Raw genomic sequence first — 18,770 nt, forward strand, 5'->3', positions numbered from 1 at the left:
TCCTATCCCAGTTGCTGTTGTGTTTTTGCTCGTGTGCGTGGTGTCTGTCATCATGCAAAGAAAAAAATATGGTGTACTGACGAGCTTCCACGGTAATTCGCAAGAGAGGGCACAAAAAAGATGGACTAGGGCTTCTTTTTTTTCAGCTCTCTTTTCAAGGACCTTTGCAAGAAAATTAGCCGCGCTGTAAAACGAAACAACTTGGCTTCGATGCCAATTCATCAGTTATGTTTTCGAATAGCTTATCTAGCTAAAATTATTCACTTTTGTCAAGCGTTTATAATGTGCCACGCCACATTTTTTGGAATCAGCCTAGTGTGGCGGCATAGCGAGCAGAATTACCTCAAAGCATGTTAACGTGGATAACAATGTCATATGTGAAGAATTCTTTGTGGTTGACATTGTTGATATAACTGCAGAAGTCTTAAATGCTTCAAAAGGATTTTGCTACACTCTTGTGAACTAAAGGTGTCACTTGGTCATGGAGCATGTGTCTCTACATGGGCACGGTTCTTTAAAGCAGCAGCGAATGAAAAGATGGCTTTCACTATGCTTTTCTTGATTACATGTTCCTGCGGTGACACACTTGACATAAGTGTACCGGGCAGGCCTGTTCTGGCTGTGATGGGCTTCACGACATTTTCATGTCTGGGAGAATTCACAGAAAAACAGCACTTGGGAAACTTGCAGAGTCTGTTTGCAGTCTGTACAGATTTTGCAGCCTTGACTTGAGAATACTAACAGAGCTGCAGACCTGACAGTTGCATAACCACACTATCCACAGGATGTAGTTGAAGCATTATTGCAAGTGCATCATGCAAGTGTTGTTGAGATCTCCCTTGTATTCATGAACAATTTCTCAGACACATTTATATGTCAGGATTTACTGTAACGATCCATAGACGCATTTGTATATCACACCCTTGAACCTCTTGGGTTGGTCGTTCTTGCATTAGTTAACAAATTAAAATGTACATGTCTGACACAGACTGTCACAACAGTAACGACATTTTGCACATGAGCCACATTCGCACCGTTAAGATGCATCATGCTTTGATAGGGTGATAAAAGCTAGAGCTACACGTTAACATGGCTCATATGTAGTTCAGGGTCCCTCTTACAGCTGCTGCGTCTTCCTTTGTTGCGGCCACCACCAGTGAATATGCGGGAGGTGCCCTGACAGCCCCGATGCGTGGTGCTCGGAGGCAGGTTTTGTACCTAGTGCACGAGTTGTCACGTGATCATGATGGGTGGCAGCAAGCTTTGAGCTAGGACGGCTGGGTGGAGTTAACGTGCCACAACATTGTTACAAAAAAACTTAGAAATATATCTACTATACTTCAAGTGATATGGAACACTGAAGAAACGAGCCAAAGCAAGTACACTTTGCAACAAGGGTCATAATTTCTTTCGAAATTGCCCATGTGATACAAAAGCATGGATGCTCAAAAAACAGCCTGGCAATCAATTTAACGAGGTTTTTTACTACACAGCTTGGCAAAACAATTAGTTAAATAGCCACCTAAGAACATTACAAGGGAAGTATGGCATTTCGGTTATCCACAATGTAGCTGAGGGTGTATTTCACACAGTTTTCTTTCATCTTTTACGCATAATTCTGATTTCATTAAACATAAATGTGCCTATAAGTTCAGTCAATGGATCCAATGCTGTGTCCAATGCCGTAGCCAGTTTGGCGGTGCTAGTGATCATCTACATACACAAGGCGAGAATACAACAGCAAACCCTTTCAAACTGCTCAACTGTCATATCCACAAATGCTGACAAAAGTCAGACCCACTTTATGCATCGGCATCTCAATATCCAACCTCTTCCGACTACATACGACAAAAGCTAGTGGGATAAAGGGCTAGTCACATGGATATTTGTGCTCAACCCATGTAAATTAAGCAGAGACTAGAATTTCATAAGGAATACAACACATCCTTATACGTAGCCTACATACCGCATTATTTTGGTACAACTGTAAAGCCCAACAAGCGAGTAAAAAATAAAAACAAAGAATGAACATAAATTGCGACCATACAACGTTTTCGGTGCACAGGAAGTATGGGATAGCTGAGTTAGCTATGTGACGGGACAAAAAAAAAAAATGTCAGTGAAATGTTTAACCAGTCTTTATATGAAAAAGGAGCACATTTCGTGACTAATTCGCGTTTAAGTGATATAACACAACGCCGACAACATTCAGCACTGCTCAGCATCGGTTCCAAACTCATACAGGTGTTCTAGGACGTCCAAGTTCGAGCCATTGAACAACAATCGGCAATAACCAAAGGTCGAAATGCCAATGATTTCTAAGAAGACGACTCGACAACCTCTAAGACCGCGCTGCACTGCAGGAACAAGTACTCGCCCAAAACGCGCGAATGCACTCTCCTATCACATGTCGAGGCCATGTCGGCACAAGATTACCGCACGATGCCCCTTCGTACTCGTGCAGGAGTGTACTTCAAGACCGTTACCTCAGACACCGCGTTCCCTGGAAGTAGCAATATGCACGAGAACTAAAACAAGTGCACTCTTTTCCAGGCGTGACGCAACCGCTTGGTAGACATATTTTTCTTTTCAGTACACGAGGGCATTAACGAATCTGCTTTCGCGCCACGGAGGCTATGATCATGGCCTCCAAACATGCGCGCCATTGTTGACACATCAATACGGAAATAAACTCAACCTTCACCTAGTTAGTACGGGGAAGCCTTCAGACATTCTGATAAGAAGGACGGCATGATTTCGTCGTATAATTGACGTTCAGGGCGCGAGTATCGAAATCACCGGGTTCACCCGAACGACCTTACTGTTATTGCTCCTCCGTGGTCTAAATACTATCGCACAGACAGATGCCAACCGTGCGAGGATACCATCAAACGCACTGGCAATCGACACGGTGCGCGTATTGCACTGCGAGTAACCAGTAACGAATGAAATAAGCAAGAGGCTTATCGCACTCGCCTACGAAGTAGGCCTAGCGCAAGGGGAATCGCGGCAACACAGCTACCGTCGCAAGTGGCACGAGGACACGCGGCAACACTACCCACCTGTCCACCACGGCTTCCTTGTGTCTGTCCGCCATCTCCTTGCGATGCTTGGGTTTGGGAAGGTAGCGTAAAGTCTGTGAAATCAAACTCTGATCCCTGCGTGTCGGCTCCCAGCAAGTCGCTGGCTTCCTCCGTGTCGAGGAATGTGAGCGTCTGCGAGCTCGGTCCGTACGCGTCGACACTCATGCTCATGGCGTTTCAAGAAGTGTTCCGACGTGTCACTGTAGGTGAGAACTTATACGCATCCGACACGATTATCCAGACGCACCGTCGACCACAACGAGCTTGGAACAAGAAAATCCTATCGAACAGCGCACCACAACTCGCTTTACGCCATCTTCAGTACTGCATACGCACAAACACGCTCGGCAGGCACACACACAACAATAAAAAATAAACCACGTGTAACAGGGTTGCTGAACTTTTTTTGTATGGCTGCTGTAAATGCAAAAAAACTGAAAATACTAGCAGCAATGTTTCACACATTTACGTTGCAACTTTGTTTTATAACAAATGTCTAATGTATAATAAAATTTTTAATAAATGCGAAAAGATGTGAAAAGCGACTGAAGACAACACTGAAGGTTTTAAGCACGCACTATCATCATCAGCAGCAGCTTGTTGTTGTTTCGGTGATGTTGCGGTGATCGTATTCTAGGCTTTTAGATGCCATAGGTGCCGTTGGCCCCATGCTTGTCATGTAGTCCATGGCAAGCCAGGGTCGTGCAGTGCTTCCAGTGCTGTGTCGCGACTCCAGAACCCACGATCAGAGAACGCTGTGTCCTGCGCACTCTCTGTGGTGGAGGAGCCACTACCCCGCTGACATGGATAACGTCACCCACCAAACGAACCTAATCAAAGCAGGGCGAAAACCGCTTTGCTTCCGGTGCTTATGAGTGTACGGAACACAGAGTGTCGTGGAAGTAAATGGCAAAGTGCTAGGTGTGGAAACCGCGGGTGATATATCCAAACTGCCATCGTTGTGCAACAGAACGCGACTATGGACAAATTGACAGTGATCTCTGGCACTCTGTTCTTCCTTGCCAACATTTTTGCCATCTTGAGTCTGGTGCTCCCTGACTGGATAGTCTCCGACGTTGGTGGTGGGTATCATGATTAACTTGCGTGCATGTGAATACATACTGATCTGCTACGCTTCCGACCACGCTTCTAGTGACCAGTGGCGTAGTCAGAGAGGGAACGCACCGGGCCTTGTCCACTCAACTTAAAAAAAGAACTGTTCTTTCGCCACGGCATACCCTCCGAACAAAATTTCTGCCTACACCCCTGCTGGTGACGCCTGAACCAGTGCCCATTGCCGAAAAAAAAAAAAAACAGCGTATTCACGAAGAAACACAGCATATTCATACATAAGAAAGGAGATGACAAGGACGTGAAGAATTACAGGCCGATCAGCTTGTTCTCCGTAGTATACAAGCTGATTGATTGATTTGTGGGGTTTAACGTCCCAAAACCACCATATGATTATGAGAGACGCCGTAGTGGAGGGCTCCGGAAATTTCGACCACCTGGGGTTCTTTAACGTGCACCCAAATCTGTAGTATACAAGCTATTTACAAAAATAATTGCTAACAGAGTTAAGAAAACATTAGAATTCAATCAACCAAAGTAACAAGCAGGATTTCGAACAGGCTACTCAACAATCGACCACATTCATACTATCAATCAAGTAATAGAGAAATGCTCAGAATATAGCCAACCACTATACATAGCCTTCATAGATTACGAGAAGGCTTTTGATTCAGTAGAAATATCAGCAGTCATGCAGGCACTGCGGAATCAGGGTGTCGATGAAGCATATATAAACATCCTGGAAGAAATCTACAGGGGATCAACTGCTACCATAGTGCTTGATAAAAAAAGCAACAGAATACCAGTCAAGAAGGGTGTAAGGCAGGGTAATACAATCTCCCCAATGCTATTTACCACATGCTTACAGGATGGTTTCAGAGGCCTATATAGAATGGGAACAGCTAGGAATAAGTGTTAAAAGAGAGTACCTTAGTAACCTGTGCTTCGCCGATGACATTGCATTGCTGAGTAACTCAGGGGACGAATTGCAACTCATGATTACGGAGTTAGACAAGCAGAGCAGAAAGGTGGGTCTTAAAATTAATCAGCAGAAAACAAAAGTAATGTACAACAACCTCGGAAGAGAACAGCGCTTCGAGATAGGTAATAGTGCTCTTCAACTTGTAAAAGACTATGTCTACTTAGGGCAGGTAACAACCGCATAGCCAAATCACGAAATTGAAGTAACTAGAAGAATGGGGTGGAGCACATTTGGCAAGCACTCTCAAATTATGACAGGTAGATTGCCACTATCCCTCAAGAGGAAGGTATATAACAGCTGTATCTTACCGGTACTTAGCTACGGAGCAGAAACCTGGAGACTTACAAAGAAGGTTCAGCTTAAATTGAGGACGACGCAGCGAGCAATGGAAAGAAAAATGGTAGGTGTAACCTTAAGAGACAAGAAGAGAGCAGAGTGGATTAGGGAACAAACGGGGGTTAAGGATATCATAGCTGAAATCAAGAAGAAGAAATGGACATGGGCCGGGCATGTAGCGCGTAGACAGAATAACCGCTGGTCATTAAGGGTAACTAACTGGATTCCCAGAGGAGGCAAGTGGGTTAGGGGGAGACAGAAGGTTAGGTGGGCAGATGAGATAAGAAGTTTGCGGGTATAAATTGGCCGCAGCAATCACAGGACCAAGTTAACTGGCGGAACATGGGAGAGGACTTTGTTCTGCAGTGGAGGTAGTCAGGCTGATGATGATGATGATTTTCACAAAGTGTAAGTGGTGCAAAGCGCTGGAGAGTTTCATCGCTAAACTGTGAACCATCCGCGAATATCGCCCCTACATCATCAAAGACATTACAAACACTGTATATATTTATACAATAAATTGTATTATTCATAAGTGGTAGCTATACGTAGCTTCCGCTCCCCCTTCATTAATGGCCGTTGAAGTGATGGATCGGTGATGGGGCATAGTGGGATGTTTGCAAGGACGAAGTAGTAAGCAGTTTGCAAAGGTGGAACTATAGGGGGTCACGTACAATCAAGGGATGGACAAAGTGGAACAATCTATGGTTCTTTAACACGTACCTGGATACAAGTAGACGACCATCTTGCATTTCATGTTGGCTACTTTTCAACAGTATTTGGTTTATGGTCGGTGAAGTGGTGGATCGGTGATGGGGCATAGTGGGATGTTTGTGAGGACGAAGTAGTGGGCAGTTGGAAAATGTGGAACTCTAGGCATTCACGTGCATACATACAAGAGATGGACAGACTCGCGCCTTCAGTAGCTTCATCCCTAAAAGAAAAGGAGCAAAAGTGAATAGGTAAACAGGGACAACAATCTGCACTTTCTTCTCTCGTACCGCCGTTGTGCCTCACTCTGCCGAATGTTTCTTGAGAGGCTGATTGTTATGCTGGGATTAGTATTTAATTGATCTAACCTGCTATCATTTGAAGCCTGTCAGTTGGACAAGGGCTGCAGTGTTGTTCCATGCGTGTTACATAAATTGATTCAGACAACTGGAAGGATTTGTTGCTAGTGATACCGCCTGATTGCTACAATTGCTTTCTTCCCCTTTTTAATTTTCTACCTTTTATCCCTGGCTTCTCGAATTAGTTTGCCCTTTTCACTTTTTTATGTACGCTACGTCTTGTATTTCCCACATTTCTCTCTTGCGCGCTCTCTTGTTTTAAGTGGCATTGTACTTAAATTTTTTTTATAAGGTACACCGTGGCCAATCTCCTTTGTGGGTATGAGCTAAGATCTTTTAGGCGACAAAACAAAAATTATTTTGTTTCGTCGGATATAGACCGTACTGTCTCAACATGCACAGCAATACTGAATAACTGTGTCTGGAATAATTGCTGTTTGCTTTCTTTGCTTGAACGCTCCAGAAAACATGGCCCTTATGGTGCAGTTGTTTTGTCAGTGCTTTTACGGCATAAAGATAAAGTGTTGTGCTAGGGCACAGTTAATAGAAACTGGATGGTTTGCGTCAAAGCTCATTGACTGGATGTTGCAAGCCTAACAACAGGGCTTTATTGTATAGAGGCGTGTATCTTTCTGAAATCTTAATGCAGGATAGGAGCGAAGAGAGAAAAATGCTTCATGTGTGTACAAGAAATAGCCATGTTACATTGGTGGTCTCCGATAGAGATGACTGATAGCTTTTATCTTGGTACAGGCAATGGATGCCAAGGGAATGCAATGTGCTGTAAACGTGAATTGCTGGGCTAACAGTGTGAAAAATGGCCAACACAAGTGGTGGACGTAAAGCACATGGACTTCATTTCACAAAATCAAACTTTAATGCAAACACATTTGTTCATGCATAATGGACAAGCAATTAGAAAAAAAATTAATGAAGCAACATAAAAAAAATGACTTGTGACATATATGTTGCTGACATTTTCAACTAGTAGCTCAGATGTGAATTACGAACAAAGAAGAGATTGAAGATAAGCGCATTCCTTTCTTTGTCCATTGTCTACAAGCCCAGTCATAAACCTTGCTTCAATGTAACCATCCGCCACGATGATGTAGCAGTCAAAGTACTTGGCTGAGGACCCGAGAGTCGCAGGACCGATCCTGTTTGTAGCAGTCGCATTACGATGGGGGCATAATGCTAGAGGTTATTAAGAGTTGATAGGCGGGCAAGTTGGTATTGATTTATACTGAAAAAATGGCAGGGTATACTAACGCGACACAGTAAGAGGACACAAACAAGCACAAGACAGATGATGGTCCAAATTTGGGGAGCCTTTCACTATGGTATGCCTCATAATAATGCTGTAGTTTTGGAATGTAAAACCCCAGATATCATTATAGATATCATTATTGCTTCATTGTAACTGGCAGCTAGGGTTATTTTTACACCCACTCTCCTGAAAGCATCATTGAGTAAATGCAGTTTTATTCACTAGCACTTCCAGTACGTCTGTAGGAAGGAGACTACTATTTTATCACAATATGCAACTTGACAGCGAGTCTCACTATCTGAGTTTATTTTTCCTTTTGCCTGCTAACAAAGCTTCCTTTAGCTTGATACATGCTGGTTGGATGTCATGTGCTAGGTGTGGGTTGAGGCCTGTTGTCTGTTACTTACTTAACCATGGTTTTCATATTCTGTGATCCTTTACTGACCTGAGCATTGTATTGTGCCTTCTTTCTCAGAATCAATCACATGGGTGGTGTCTAAATCATACCGAGTGGCTTGTGGCTTCTTGCACACTGCAGGCCCTTTCTATATCGACTGAAAATGATTAAAATAACTACTATAATTGCTGTGAGCTTTGTTTTGGGAAATGGGGTTGAGAACAGCAGTTTTCTCATCGCCCAACAGGCGTAGATGTGTTATGTAGAAAGCTCTGGGGTAGTCACAGATAAAAAGCTCTTTGGAGTCCCTTATCAATTGGCAACACGGCTTTGACAGTCAGAGCCTTTATGAATCGATTTCATTTCATTTGCAAATGTTCTCTTCCTTTCACATGTGTTATTCCATTATTAGGTTTAGCAATCTCAACAGGCGTTATCAGCTTTTTTTCAGTTGTCAATGTCTTTTTGGTTTATATGTCTATATCTATTTGACCCTAATGCTTTTGTATGTCTCGATGTATTGTTATCACTTATTATCCAATTTTATCAATTGTTGCCTATGCAAGCCTCAGTCTATCGCTGTCTCTAGCATTATCACCCTCAAGTCCAATTCTCCATATCTATCTCAAGCCATCATCATCATCAAAGCCAGGGACGACTATTTAGTTTTTGTGCTCCACACCACTTTTTCAAGGCCAGTGCCTTTCTTGCTGCTGTGGCTGTTGCTGCTGATGGGGAGATCTTTTTTTCCACAGGTTCTGTTGACGCTGCCAGGCGGTCACATGTCTCATGAGATATGTACAGCTATCGCCTTATTACTGCCCACTTGTGCATAGGAGCATCTTTGCTAGAATAATACTAATAAGCATAGTGCTTTGGGAACAAAAGTGCAAAAATGTTCCAAAAGCCCGGTGAGTTCATTTTCCTAAAAAATTTGCTCCACTTAACTCAACAGACATATGCCAAAATTACATAGACATTTCACCACCTATGTGGGTGGCACCTATAGTATACACTGACACCAAATGAAGGGAGGTCGTCCAGTCTGCTGCTAGTCACATATGTCCCTGTAAATGTCTACCAGGGGGCTACAGTTGTTGTGGCAAGCCGATGTTTTGTGACACCGATTCGGTTTGTAGCAACAACAGCAACCCCTTACCAGCCTCTCACTGGAACATATCTGACTAGCAGTGGACTGGGCAACTTTTACTCACTGGGTGTCAGTGTATCCTGAGCATGCCACCCGCAGAGGTGGGAAAACGTCTGTGGAAATATTTTATACTTTTGTGTACCTTCTGGATGACATCTTTTAGAATCAGAAAGAAAAAGTGTGAAGACATTTGAACTAATTGCACGTGCTTTAGTGAATGTCTCCTCTGTACAGGGGACACGCGGCTTGGGCTGCTACAGACGTGCACCACGCTACAGGGTCGGCCACCGACCTGCTTTCCTCCACGTTTGCAGCCAGAGTGGCTGCTGGCACTTGTTTGCATAGTGTTGGGCTGTGTGTGCATCACTGCAACCACAGTGTTGCTTGGGCTGTCACGATGGAATGGTCGTGTTGTGCCATATGCACGGTGGATGGGTTTCTCTGCAAGTAAGCTCTGTCTTTTGTCATTACGCTAAAACGTCATTACATCAAGGTTACAGCTGACTTGAAAAAAGTCACTGCATTGTTCCAGTGGTTGCGATTCTCGGTCACGAACTCATAAGATGTAGGTGCAATGCAAGCCACAGTAATCGCATTTCAATAAAGATGAAACGCATGAAGTGCACATGCGGTATGATTTGAGTGATTATTAACGAAATCATCCAGAGACTCCTACTATGGTGTTTCCCATAGCTTGAGTTGCTTTGAGACGCTAAACCAAGTTAAAAAAAAAGTGACTGTTATATTCAAAAATTTGTTAGAAACATAACAGTTTGACAAGAATCTTCTAGGTTTACTTTATCATAACTCATAAATCATCTTAGTTCCCGACCTTTTTTTTTTTTTTTTGGAAGTGCAATTCCCTCAAGCAAAATTTCATGCAACTGGAAGTTGTCACTGATGTTTATTACTGAGAAATTGTGCGGCATGCTGCAGCACCACCTGTCACAATCTTCATTTTTGTTTACTGTTTTGCTACCAATAAATGAAATATTGACTTTATATTATTCCAGGCAATTCTATAGCTTTAACTACTACAATGCAGCAAGCACCTTCTCAATGTGCATCTTTTGTTGGCGGAGACGTTTATGAAGGGTCCAGGGCTACTTACTGGAATGGTAAAAGCCACGTTATGTACATCACTTACAAATCAGCCTTGGTGGCATATTTTGTTTCAAGTTGAATCTCTTCTAGAACTATATCTTGAGTCACAAGCTGCATGCTATCTTTTACAGTGGCTTCAAAAAGTATGTCCCACGTGTCACCATTCTCGAGACTCAGGATTATCATTGTCTTCATTAAATTACTCAACTCCGCTGCAGCATAAATCGATTTCATACTGAGTGTGCAAATATTTTTTTTTCATTACTCAGTCTGATTATGTGCCCCTCTCAAACGCATTTTGGTGTAGATTTTCATGTGAACCCTAATTACAATATATTAGCTACTTGCATAACATACTTCATACTTTCTTTTTGCAATCTCATGCCACTTGTAACACAGTCACTCAATCTCTTATGGGTTTGCCTAAGACAACTTGAAAGCGAGAGTCATCTTGTCTTTCTTCTTCTCAGTCAATTGTATAGATTCCTTTTTTTTTTCCTCAAAAGCTTTCTGTGCCCAATGTGATTTTTCAATACCTCCGGGATTGGAGGAATTGTAAGCTTTCTGCACCTCACACAGTCTTGTAGTGCCTCTGAGATTGGCCCACCTAGGACCAAGCACAGGATGTCATGCGGTCATATCATAATTTCACACCATACTTTGTGACGCCATGACGGCTTCTCGAATTTCAACGACCCGTGATGTCATGGTGTGATAATGTGGTTGTGTCATAATGTGGTGACTTTATGCGTCACTCGTGGTGATGTCGATGGTCACATTTTGTGTTTGGTGAGGCAACTAATGCTTTCAGCTTACTAATGGCCACATTCGCTTCAGACTAAAAGCTTGCTTTTGATGTTATAGCAGGCCAGACAGAATTTGGAGTAGTGTGAACACCGCTCATGCAGTGCTGCTGTTCTGCCTGGCTGCTGTGATCTTTCCGGTGGGCTTCAGCATGGATGAAATCGGGGGCGAGCCTTACCAGCTGCCTAGCAGTCACCAAGTGGGTCTCTCCTACATATTCTTTGTGCTCGCACTGTGGATCACCGTCATCTCCGAGCTATTTGCTGGCAAAGTCTGCATGCCTCATTTCTAAGCAGCCGAGCTCAGGTGAGTGATTTTTGCTGCTGAAGCTGCACCACTTTTCAAATCACTGCACTGTCACGGATATAATGCAAGTTTCATTATTTCCTGTGCAGTAATGCCACATGACTTTTCCCTTAGTAGTATAAGTACTGTTGTATGTCTGAATAGCTTTTTGAATCATTTTGCTTGCTTTTAGACTAGGCAATAATAAACATGCTTACAAGCATTTATTAATCGAGTTATTGTAAAGTGTTTAGTTTTTACAGCTTGATTACAAAAGCCATATTGACACCGGCAATTTTACTCCTCCACCTCCCCTTTTTGCCTCAAGCTAAAAATGAAGCTTCTTTAAACAATGTATGCAGAGTTGCTGGTCAATAGCAAAATTTTTTTAACCAATGTAGACCTACCTCACAGAAGCAAGACCAATTCACAGAATTTGTGTGTGATAGCACCCAAATATTTAACTGTAGTCAATTGATAGTTTTACCAATGCACTTTGTGAGCATTTTTTATGTAAGTCATTCTGATTTGTCCTGCTACTCTATGTCATCATACAAGGAAAGGCCTGAAATTTTTTCTTCTGTAAACAGTCTGAATTATCAGTAAAGTAAGATTAAGCAGTTATAACAAACTTTTAAGATGTTCTTTTGGTATTAAGTTGTCACACCTGTACATGAAACTGCAAGAGTAAAACATGTGTAGTTGTCCAAACTGTACAATTCAATTTTGTTATATAGCTGAAAATGAGGCATTCAGGTGGTTCCTGTGTGCATACTGGTGCGCATATGTGCGCTTGTGCCATTCTACTTTTCTGTGCTGTTATGGGTGTTTGCCTTGTGACATCTATTCCAGATTTTATTAGATTTTGTTATTATAGACTAGCAGGGGAGAAGTGCAAAAGTAATGCATATTGCCTGAATAAACAAAAAGCCCGGAACTGCACTTTACCGAGATTAACATGTTGCCATTGTAAATGCAAGTCATCATGATAAAAGCTCCGCTTTATCTCTCTCTCTTTTTCTACAGGAGCCTTGAATTGCATCAGCCATATCAATGCAGTCTTCACCCTGGGTGTATTTGCTCTGTTACAAGCTTTACACAAAACAAAATAAAGGCATCATTAAACATTGCTGCAGCATTTTCATTTGTTTGCAAGATTTGTAACAAATAACGTTGTATATGCCTGTCATTGTGTATGTGAATGCAACGTCAACAGTTTGGCAGAAATCTGTGTGTTCAGGAAGCTTCATGATAAAGTGCAGAAGAGGAACAATCAATGACTATCAATGGGCAAGAAAAGATGTTCTTGCTCTCCTTAGGAGGAGCCATTGTCTGAATTAAGGAGAGAAGGATCTGGGGCACTGAGGCACGCCTGAAGCCACTGATGGACATTTCGCCATTTTACCAGTCCCTTCCCTCTTCCATGCTCTTATGCTGCTGGATGGCGAAAGATGGTGTGACCGAGTCCTGTGGCAATTCACTGTGACACCACACTGATCTCATGGCCTGAGACCGCGTGCAACATCACCACGAGAACTGATGCATGGCACCATTTTTTGACACTTGCCATCACGAGAGCATGAAAGACGGAAGGGACCAACAGAACAGCAAAATGTCTGCCTAGTGAGCCAGTGGCTTCGGGCTTGCCTGAGATCCCCACAAGCTTTGTTCACAACCTCCCATCAAGGAGCTCATCAGGCGATCCGAAAAATTTCTTTCTTATTCTTCTGTAGTCACTGTGGCCTATTTACTTTTGATCATGAATCTGAGTGGGTAAAATCTGTCTCTTGCCATCTTGATGAAAGCAAGCAGGGCTAGCAGCAACACAGAGAATGTCTTAGGTACGTCGAGGGGCTAGTCGGTTGGAGATCATTATTCATATGGCTATACCGTAGTGCACCACGACAAGGACACGAAAGAGAGACACACATGCTACGTGGCATGTATATGTCTCTCATTTGTGTCCTTGTCATCATGCACTATAGCCATATGAATGATGAACAGCAAACATTATTAACATTTGTAAAGCTTCATAGAAACAGAATTGATTTCCCCTGCTTTCTTTTACCAATGCTACTGACAACTTTATGACAGTTATCATCGTCATCATTCTCAGCCTGTCTTAGCTCACTACAGAACGAAGGCCTCCCAATTGTCTCCAGTTTAAGCTATTCTGTGCAAGCTTATTCCATTCTATTCGTGCGAACTTCCTCATTTCGTCACTCCATCTAACGCTCTACCTTCCCTGACTGCATTTCCCGTACGTTAGTAACCATTCTGTAATTGCTCTTAATGTCCACCGGTTGTCTGTTCTGTGCATTACGTGACCACCCCAGGTCTATTCTTTGATCGCTTGATGTCAGCTAGGATATCTGCAACTCCCGTCTTTTCTCATATTTATGCTGCCGTCCTCCGATCTGTCAATATTAGTCCTATCATTCTATGTTTGATTGCACGCTGCGTGGTCCTCAGCTTTTGCTTCAGTTGTTTTGTTAATCTCCAAGTTTAGGCCCATACTGCCAGTACTGATGTATGCTGACAGTGGGTACTAGCAAAACTAATTTTTCTATAAATGAAAAGGGAATGGATTGATTGGCCCATTTCAATGTTAGACCGAAACTTGTGAAATGACGGCTGCTGACCCGCAGGTCGCTGGATCGAATCTCGGTTGTGGCGACTGCATTTTCGATGGAGGCGAAGATGCTGTATGCTCGTGTGCTCAGATTTGGGTGCACGTTAAAAATCTCCTAGTGGTTAAAATTGCTGGAGCTCTACACTACAGTGTCTCTCATAATCATATGGTGGTTTTGGGATGTTAAACCCTACATGTCAATCAAATCAATAAAGTTGGGAAAGGAACATATAATGAAGCCAGGGAAACATTGGGTTGTTATTTATGCTTTTAATGGTAATTATAGGACATGCAAAAAAGATTAGTTAATGTGATTGAAGAAACAGCGTGCCATGAGTGTGAAGTTGGGCATGACGGTGAAGCATAATTGTTCACATAGCATGAAAATATGACACAGTGTGAGAGAGTGGAGCAAGACGAGCGCTCGTCTTCGTGTTTCTCTTGTCTTGTGTTGAATTTTCCCTCAACAAGAACAGACATCACTCTGCCTATGGGAACTGAACCCTCAACCTTCAAGGTGTTTCCTCATTTTGGCCAAGCTTCAACGCAAAAATTTGCTGGCAACCTATGACTTCTGACACGCTCTTAAGTTTAAAGCTGCTTCTTCCATTTCAATTTGTTTTTTCTCCGTCAGCCACATTTAGATTCCTTCATATTCTCATCCAAGCCTGTAAAAATTCAGAAGCAGCATGCTAAAAGCAGTGATTTCAGGTTAGAAAGAAGTTGATACATCTACGTACTGTTGCACATACAGGAGACCGAGCGCTGGCGATTGAGCAGCAACATGACTCGCGGTGCCACTCGCAATGTTGTCTGCAAGAAGTGTGCCTCGACATCATTGGCATAGCCAAGGGGGGAAGGGGCTTTTCAAAACCCACCGAAATTTGACAAGTCGACATGTGTATATGTGAACATGTACACACATTAACGCATACAAAAGCATGCATAAACATGCATAAAGGGTGGTTGACCCCCCCCCCCCCCCCCCCTCCATGAAAAAGTATGCCTGGCTGATCCCCTTCTCAACAGCACCCATTTCATGAGCCGCATTTGTAACTGCTCGCACATGCTCCAACAATGATGAGCCACAATGCAACTGCTGAGATGAGGGTGATGAGAAAAAGACGAAAAACAGATCTAAGGACACAGCTCCAAACCCCCCCTCTATATTCAGATTTTGCATGTGTATACATACATGCACACATTCAAATATATGCACCAACATGCATAATGTATTGGCTAAAGCCCCCGAAAAATTATTTCAGGCTACACTAGTACCAGGCAAGATAGATAATTGCAAGGCTTCAACTGGTTTCAAATTTAGGCACGTCATGCGTACGGTAATTTTTCAAGCAGTCATACCGATCAGGTTGGACAATTGATTTTTTAAACAAACACACAGTAAGTTGTAGACAGATGTTTTGTAGGCTCATTTTATCTTATTGGAAAAGAACTAAGTGCTGATCATTATCCCAAAAGTGGCCCTGACACACTTTTTGAGCATGCTCGGAAAACTCTGCCGATCAGTTGTCGGGGCTATCGAGAACACGCGAGCCAAACATAAAGCATCACGCGACCTAAAATTCACGATGAATTCTCAGTCGGCTAAAAAATGATTTCGGTTCTCTCGACAAACGAAGATACAAGCTCGAAAAGCACCCGTCGCAGCCATTGTATCGTTGATTTGAGCATGGCGCGCTAGGTCGTTACAGGGGCCGCCGCGGGAGGCCGCGACTTGCCCGTGTGTGCGCGCGCGATCTGAGATGCCGCGTTTTGGAAGAAACAAAATGGCGGGAGAGGCGCTCAATGTCACGAGGCGCGCGTGGCGTACTCTTTTTTTCCCGTGATATTCCTCCCTGCTTAGCTTCCAGCGCTTTCGTCGGGACACCTCCTTGGTCGGGACGAGAGTGGGACAAATCTTTACAACTCCGCTCGTACTTTGGCGACTATAAGCATATCTATCTATCTATCTATCTATCTATCTATCTATCTATCTATCTATCTATCTATCTATCTATCTATCTTTCTATCTATCTATCTATCTTTCTATCCGCACACGACTTTTAGCTCTCCTGGCCGTTTCGTTAATGGCATCGATACCAAATTAGGTATGGCACAACATGCCTGTATGACAAGAATAAGTGACTAATCATAACATGACTATCATGAATGTGTGTCATGAATGTCATTATTTACATTTCATGGTCTTGCTGCTCTTGCGGTGGTTTCGTTCTCATGACACGTTGCAAAATTCATATGATATATGACATGACTGCATGGGGGAGGGGCGAACACAACTGACAGACCCTAACGTGGAAATCATTTCATGCATGCCATTTAAGTCATGACTGCACGCCACGCCCATGGTGCGCCCGCTTGGCTAGCTTCACATATACCAAATTTGGTATTACGGCACATGAATGCATGGCGAAGGTATATGACTTGTGCAAAATAACATGATAGTCATGAGATGCGTGTCATGTAACAACATGACTACATGCCACACTCATGATGTGCTCGCGGCCGTTTCGCTAGCCTCACATGTTCCAAATTTGACATTCCGTAACGCAAACGGACGACAAAAGTAAATGACGCGTCCAAACATGATAATCGTGACGTGTTATGCAACAACATGACTACATGCTACGTTCATAGTACTCTCGCGGTCGTTTCGCTAGCATCACATATACCAAATTTGGTGTTACGTGACGCCAATGGATGACGGAGGTATATGACTGGTGTAAACATGATAAGCACGACATGCGTGTGATGTAAAACACGCTCATGATGCGCTCGCGGGCGTTTCGCTAGCTTCACATATACCAAATTCGATACTACGTGACGTGAATAGATGATGGAAGTAAATGAAACGTCCAAACATGATAATCATGACATGCCTGTCATGCAACAACATGACTACATGCCACACTCATGATGCGTTCGCGGCCGTTTCGCTAGCTTCGCATACACCAAATTTGCTATTACGGGACGTGAATGGATGACGAAAGTAAATGACACGTCCAAACATGATAATTATAACAAGAAAGTCATGTATAGCATAATTTACGCCCACCTTGTAACGTCGTGCTGACTTTCAAGTGGCCTATCAAACCTCCTCATTCGTGCTTCGCATATCACCGATTTCCACTGTACGTGGGATCTGCCAATTTTTCGTGGCGGTGAATTCGTGAGGCAGTGAGCTCCTTTACTGAATCCATTGCATGGCTACTTGAAGAAGTGTTACAGGGCCGCGTAAGAGCAAAAAAAAAAAAAAAAAAAGGGCCACCAAGCACCGCGCACCCTTCTGGCTTTTTACCACAATGTATTGCGAGAGTGCCTCAGTCTTTTCTTTTTCTCGCCATTGGTTCCTTCAACGTGACTGAGGCACATCAGAAAGACTGTTTGCTGCGCGGAAATGTATGTCGGCACAGACTTGCTCAGGATGGGAGAGGGTTCGTCCACCCCCACCCTATCCACCTCACATCATCTTAAGGGGGCCACCAACAGATCTGCTCCATACTTTCGCTTACTCTGACTTTTCACGTAATTTTAATTTTTAAATGCGCAGTGTTATGACTGTATGCAGGCTTTATTTATTTATTTATTTATTTATTTATTTATTTATTTACTACAATGGCGATGAAGAACCCCTCGTGCTGCATTCAAAGAATTGTTCCCAGTTCATCCTAACCCTGGAAAATCGGTGACCAATGGCAGGTCTTTTTGAGAAGCACGTGATCGGTTCACACACCTTCTCCTATCCAATACGGAGCAGGGAGTGTGTGTATAAGGGGGGGGGGGGGGGGGCTGTGCTTTCTATATTAGAGAACCACACGCTTATGTATTCGCAGTCCGACTGGTGGGCTAGTTGGTGAATTGTTGTCCGCGTCTACTTCGCGCTGTTTTAAACTGAGGGTGTGTATGTCAGTTTACATTTTCGAACTGAAAATTTCAGTGGTTCATTCATTACTGTCTCCACAACAGCTATATACGCACGTTCTCATTGTGTCGGTAATGTTTGTTGCTTAATTGCTTTAAAGCTCTTCTAGTTATGATGCAGACTACTCGTCTGATTATGAGAGCACTGAGACTGTGTCTCCTGCCGCGGTGCTTCTCGAGAGAATTCCCGAAGAGTACCGGCACCCACGCGTCGTCGTTACAGCGGACCAGCTAGACACGCGCGATGTGATCGATCCCCAAAGAACGATCGACTCCCGCTGCGCCTCCGACGTGACTGCTGAACTCTGTTGGAGTGGAAATGCAAATACTGCTGCCTCTCCGAAAAAGAAAAAAAAAAAGTTCTTCGCTCTGACAATTTTTGGTTGAGACTACTCAACTAAATAGCGGCGCGCTTGCCATGTCTCGTAGAGCTGATCAGAGCTATGAGGTGAACTGTGTGCACGCTAAGAAAAAAGAAGAAAGCAAGATTTCTTACCTGTTACTCTTTACGGTCAGCCTGCATTTGCCACATAGACTCCCTTCAGAGATACACATTGACTCTATCTTGGGGATCATTGCACTGTCTTCGGTGAGTTGTAAGATGGGCGACAGTCGACTCTCTGCGAAGGTGTGTTATTCAAAGAGAGTTT

The 18,770-nt window shown here is 43.3% G+C and overlaps 2 protein-coding genes across 2 annotated transcripts in view; one reads left to right on the plus strand and one right to left on the minus strand.

The window, feature by feature from the left end:
* Positions 1-3,403, minus strand: part of Upf1 (Upf1 RNA helicase) — a 43,192-nt gene extending 39,789 nt beyond the window's left edge. The window contains exon 1 of the mRNA XM_037433532.2: positions 3,063-3,403. Within this exon, the coding sequence (XP_037289429.1) occupies positions 3,063-3,254 (192 nt within the window). The 5' untranslated portion in view covers positions 3,255-3,403. The remainder of the gene's footprint in view (positions 1-3,062) is intronic.
* Positions 3,404-3,680: 277 nt separating this feature from the next.
* Positions 3,681-12,678, plus strand: LOC119182945 (uncharacterized protein C16orf52 homolog B). Its single transcript, XM_037433527.2, has 4 exons — positions 3,681-4,165; positions 9,591-9,803; positions 11,369-11,570; positions 12,576-12,678. Exons 1-3 carry the CDS (start codon positions 4,063-4,065, stop codon positions 11,554-11,556), a joined length of 504 nt encoding a protein of 167 aa, XP_037289424.2. The 5' UTR covers positions 3,681-4,062; the 3' UTR covers positions 11,557-11,570; positions 12,576-12,678.
* Positions 12,679-18,770: the final 6,092 nt, after the last annotated feature.

Source organism: Rhipicephalus microplus, chromosome 3 (genome assembly GCF_043290135.1).
Source record: "Rhipicephalus microplus isolate Deutch F79 chromosome 3, USDA_Rmic, whole genome shotgun sequence".
NCBI lineage: Eukaryota > Metazoa > Arthropoda > Arachnida > Ixodida > Ixodidae > Rhipicephalus > Rhipicephalus microplus.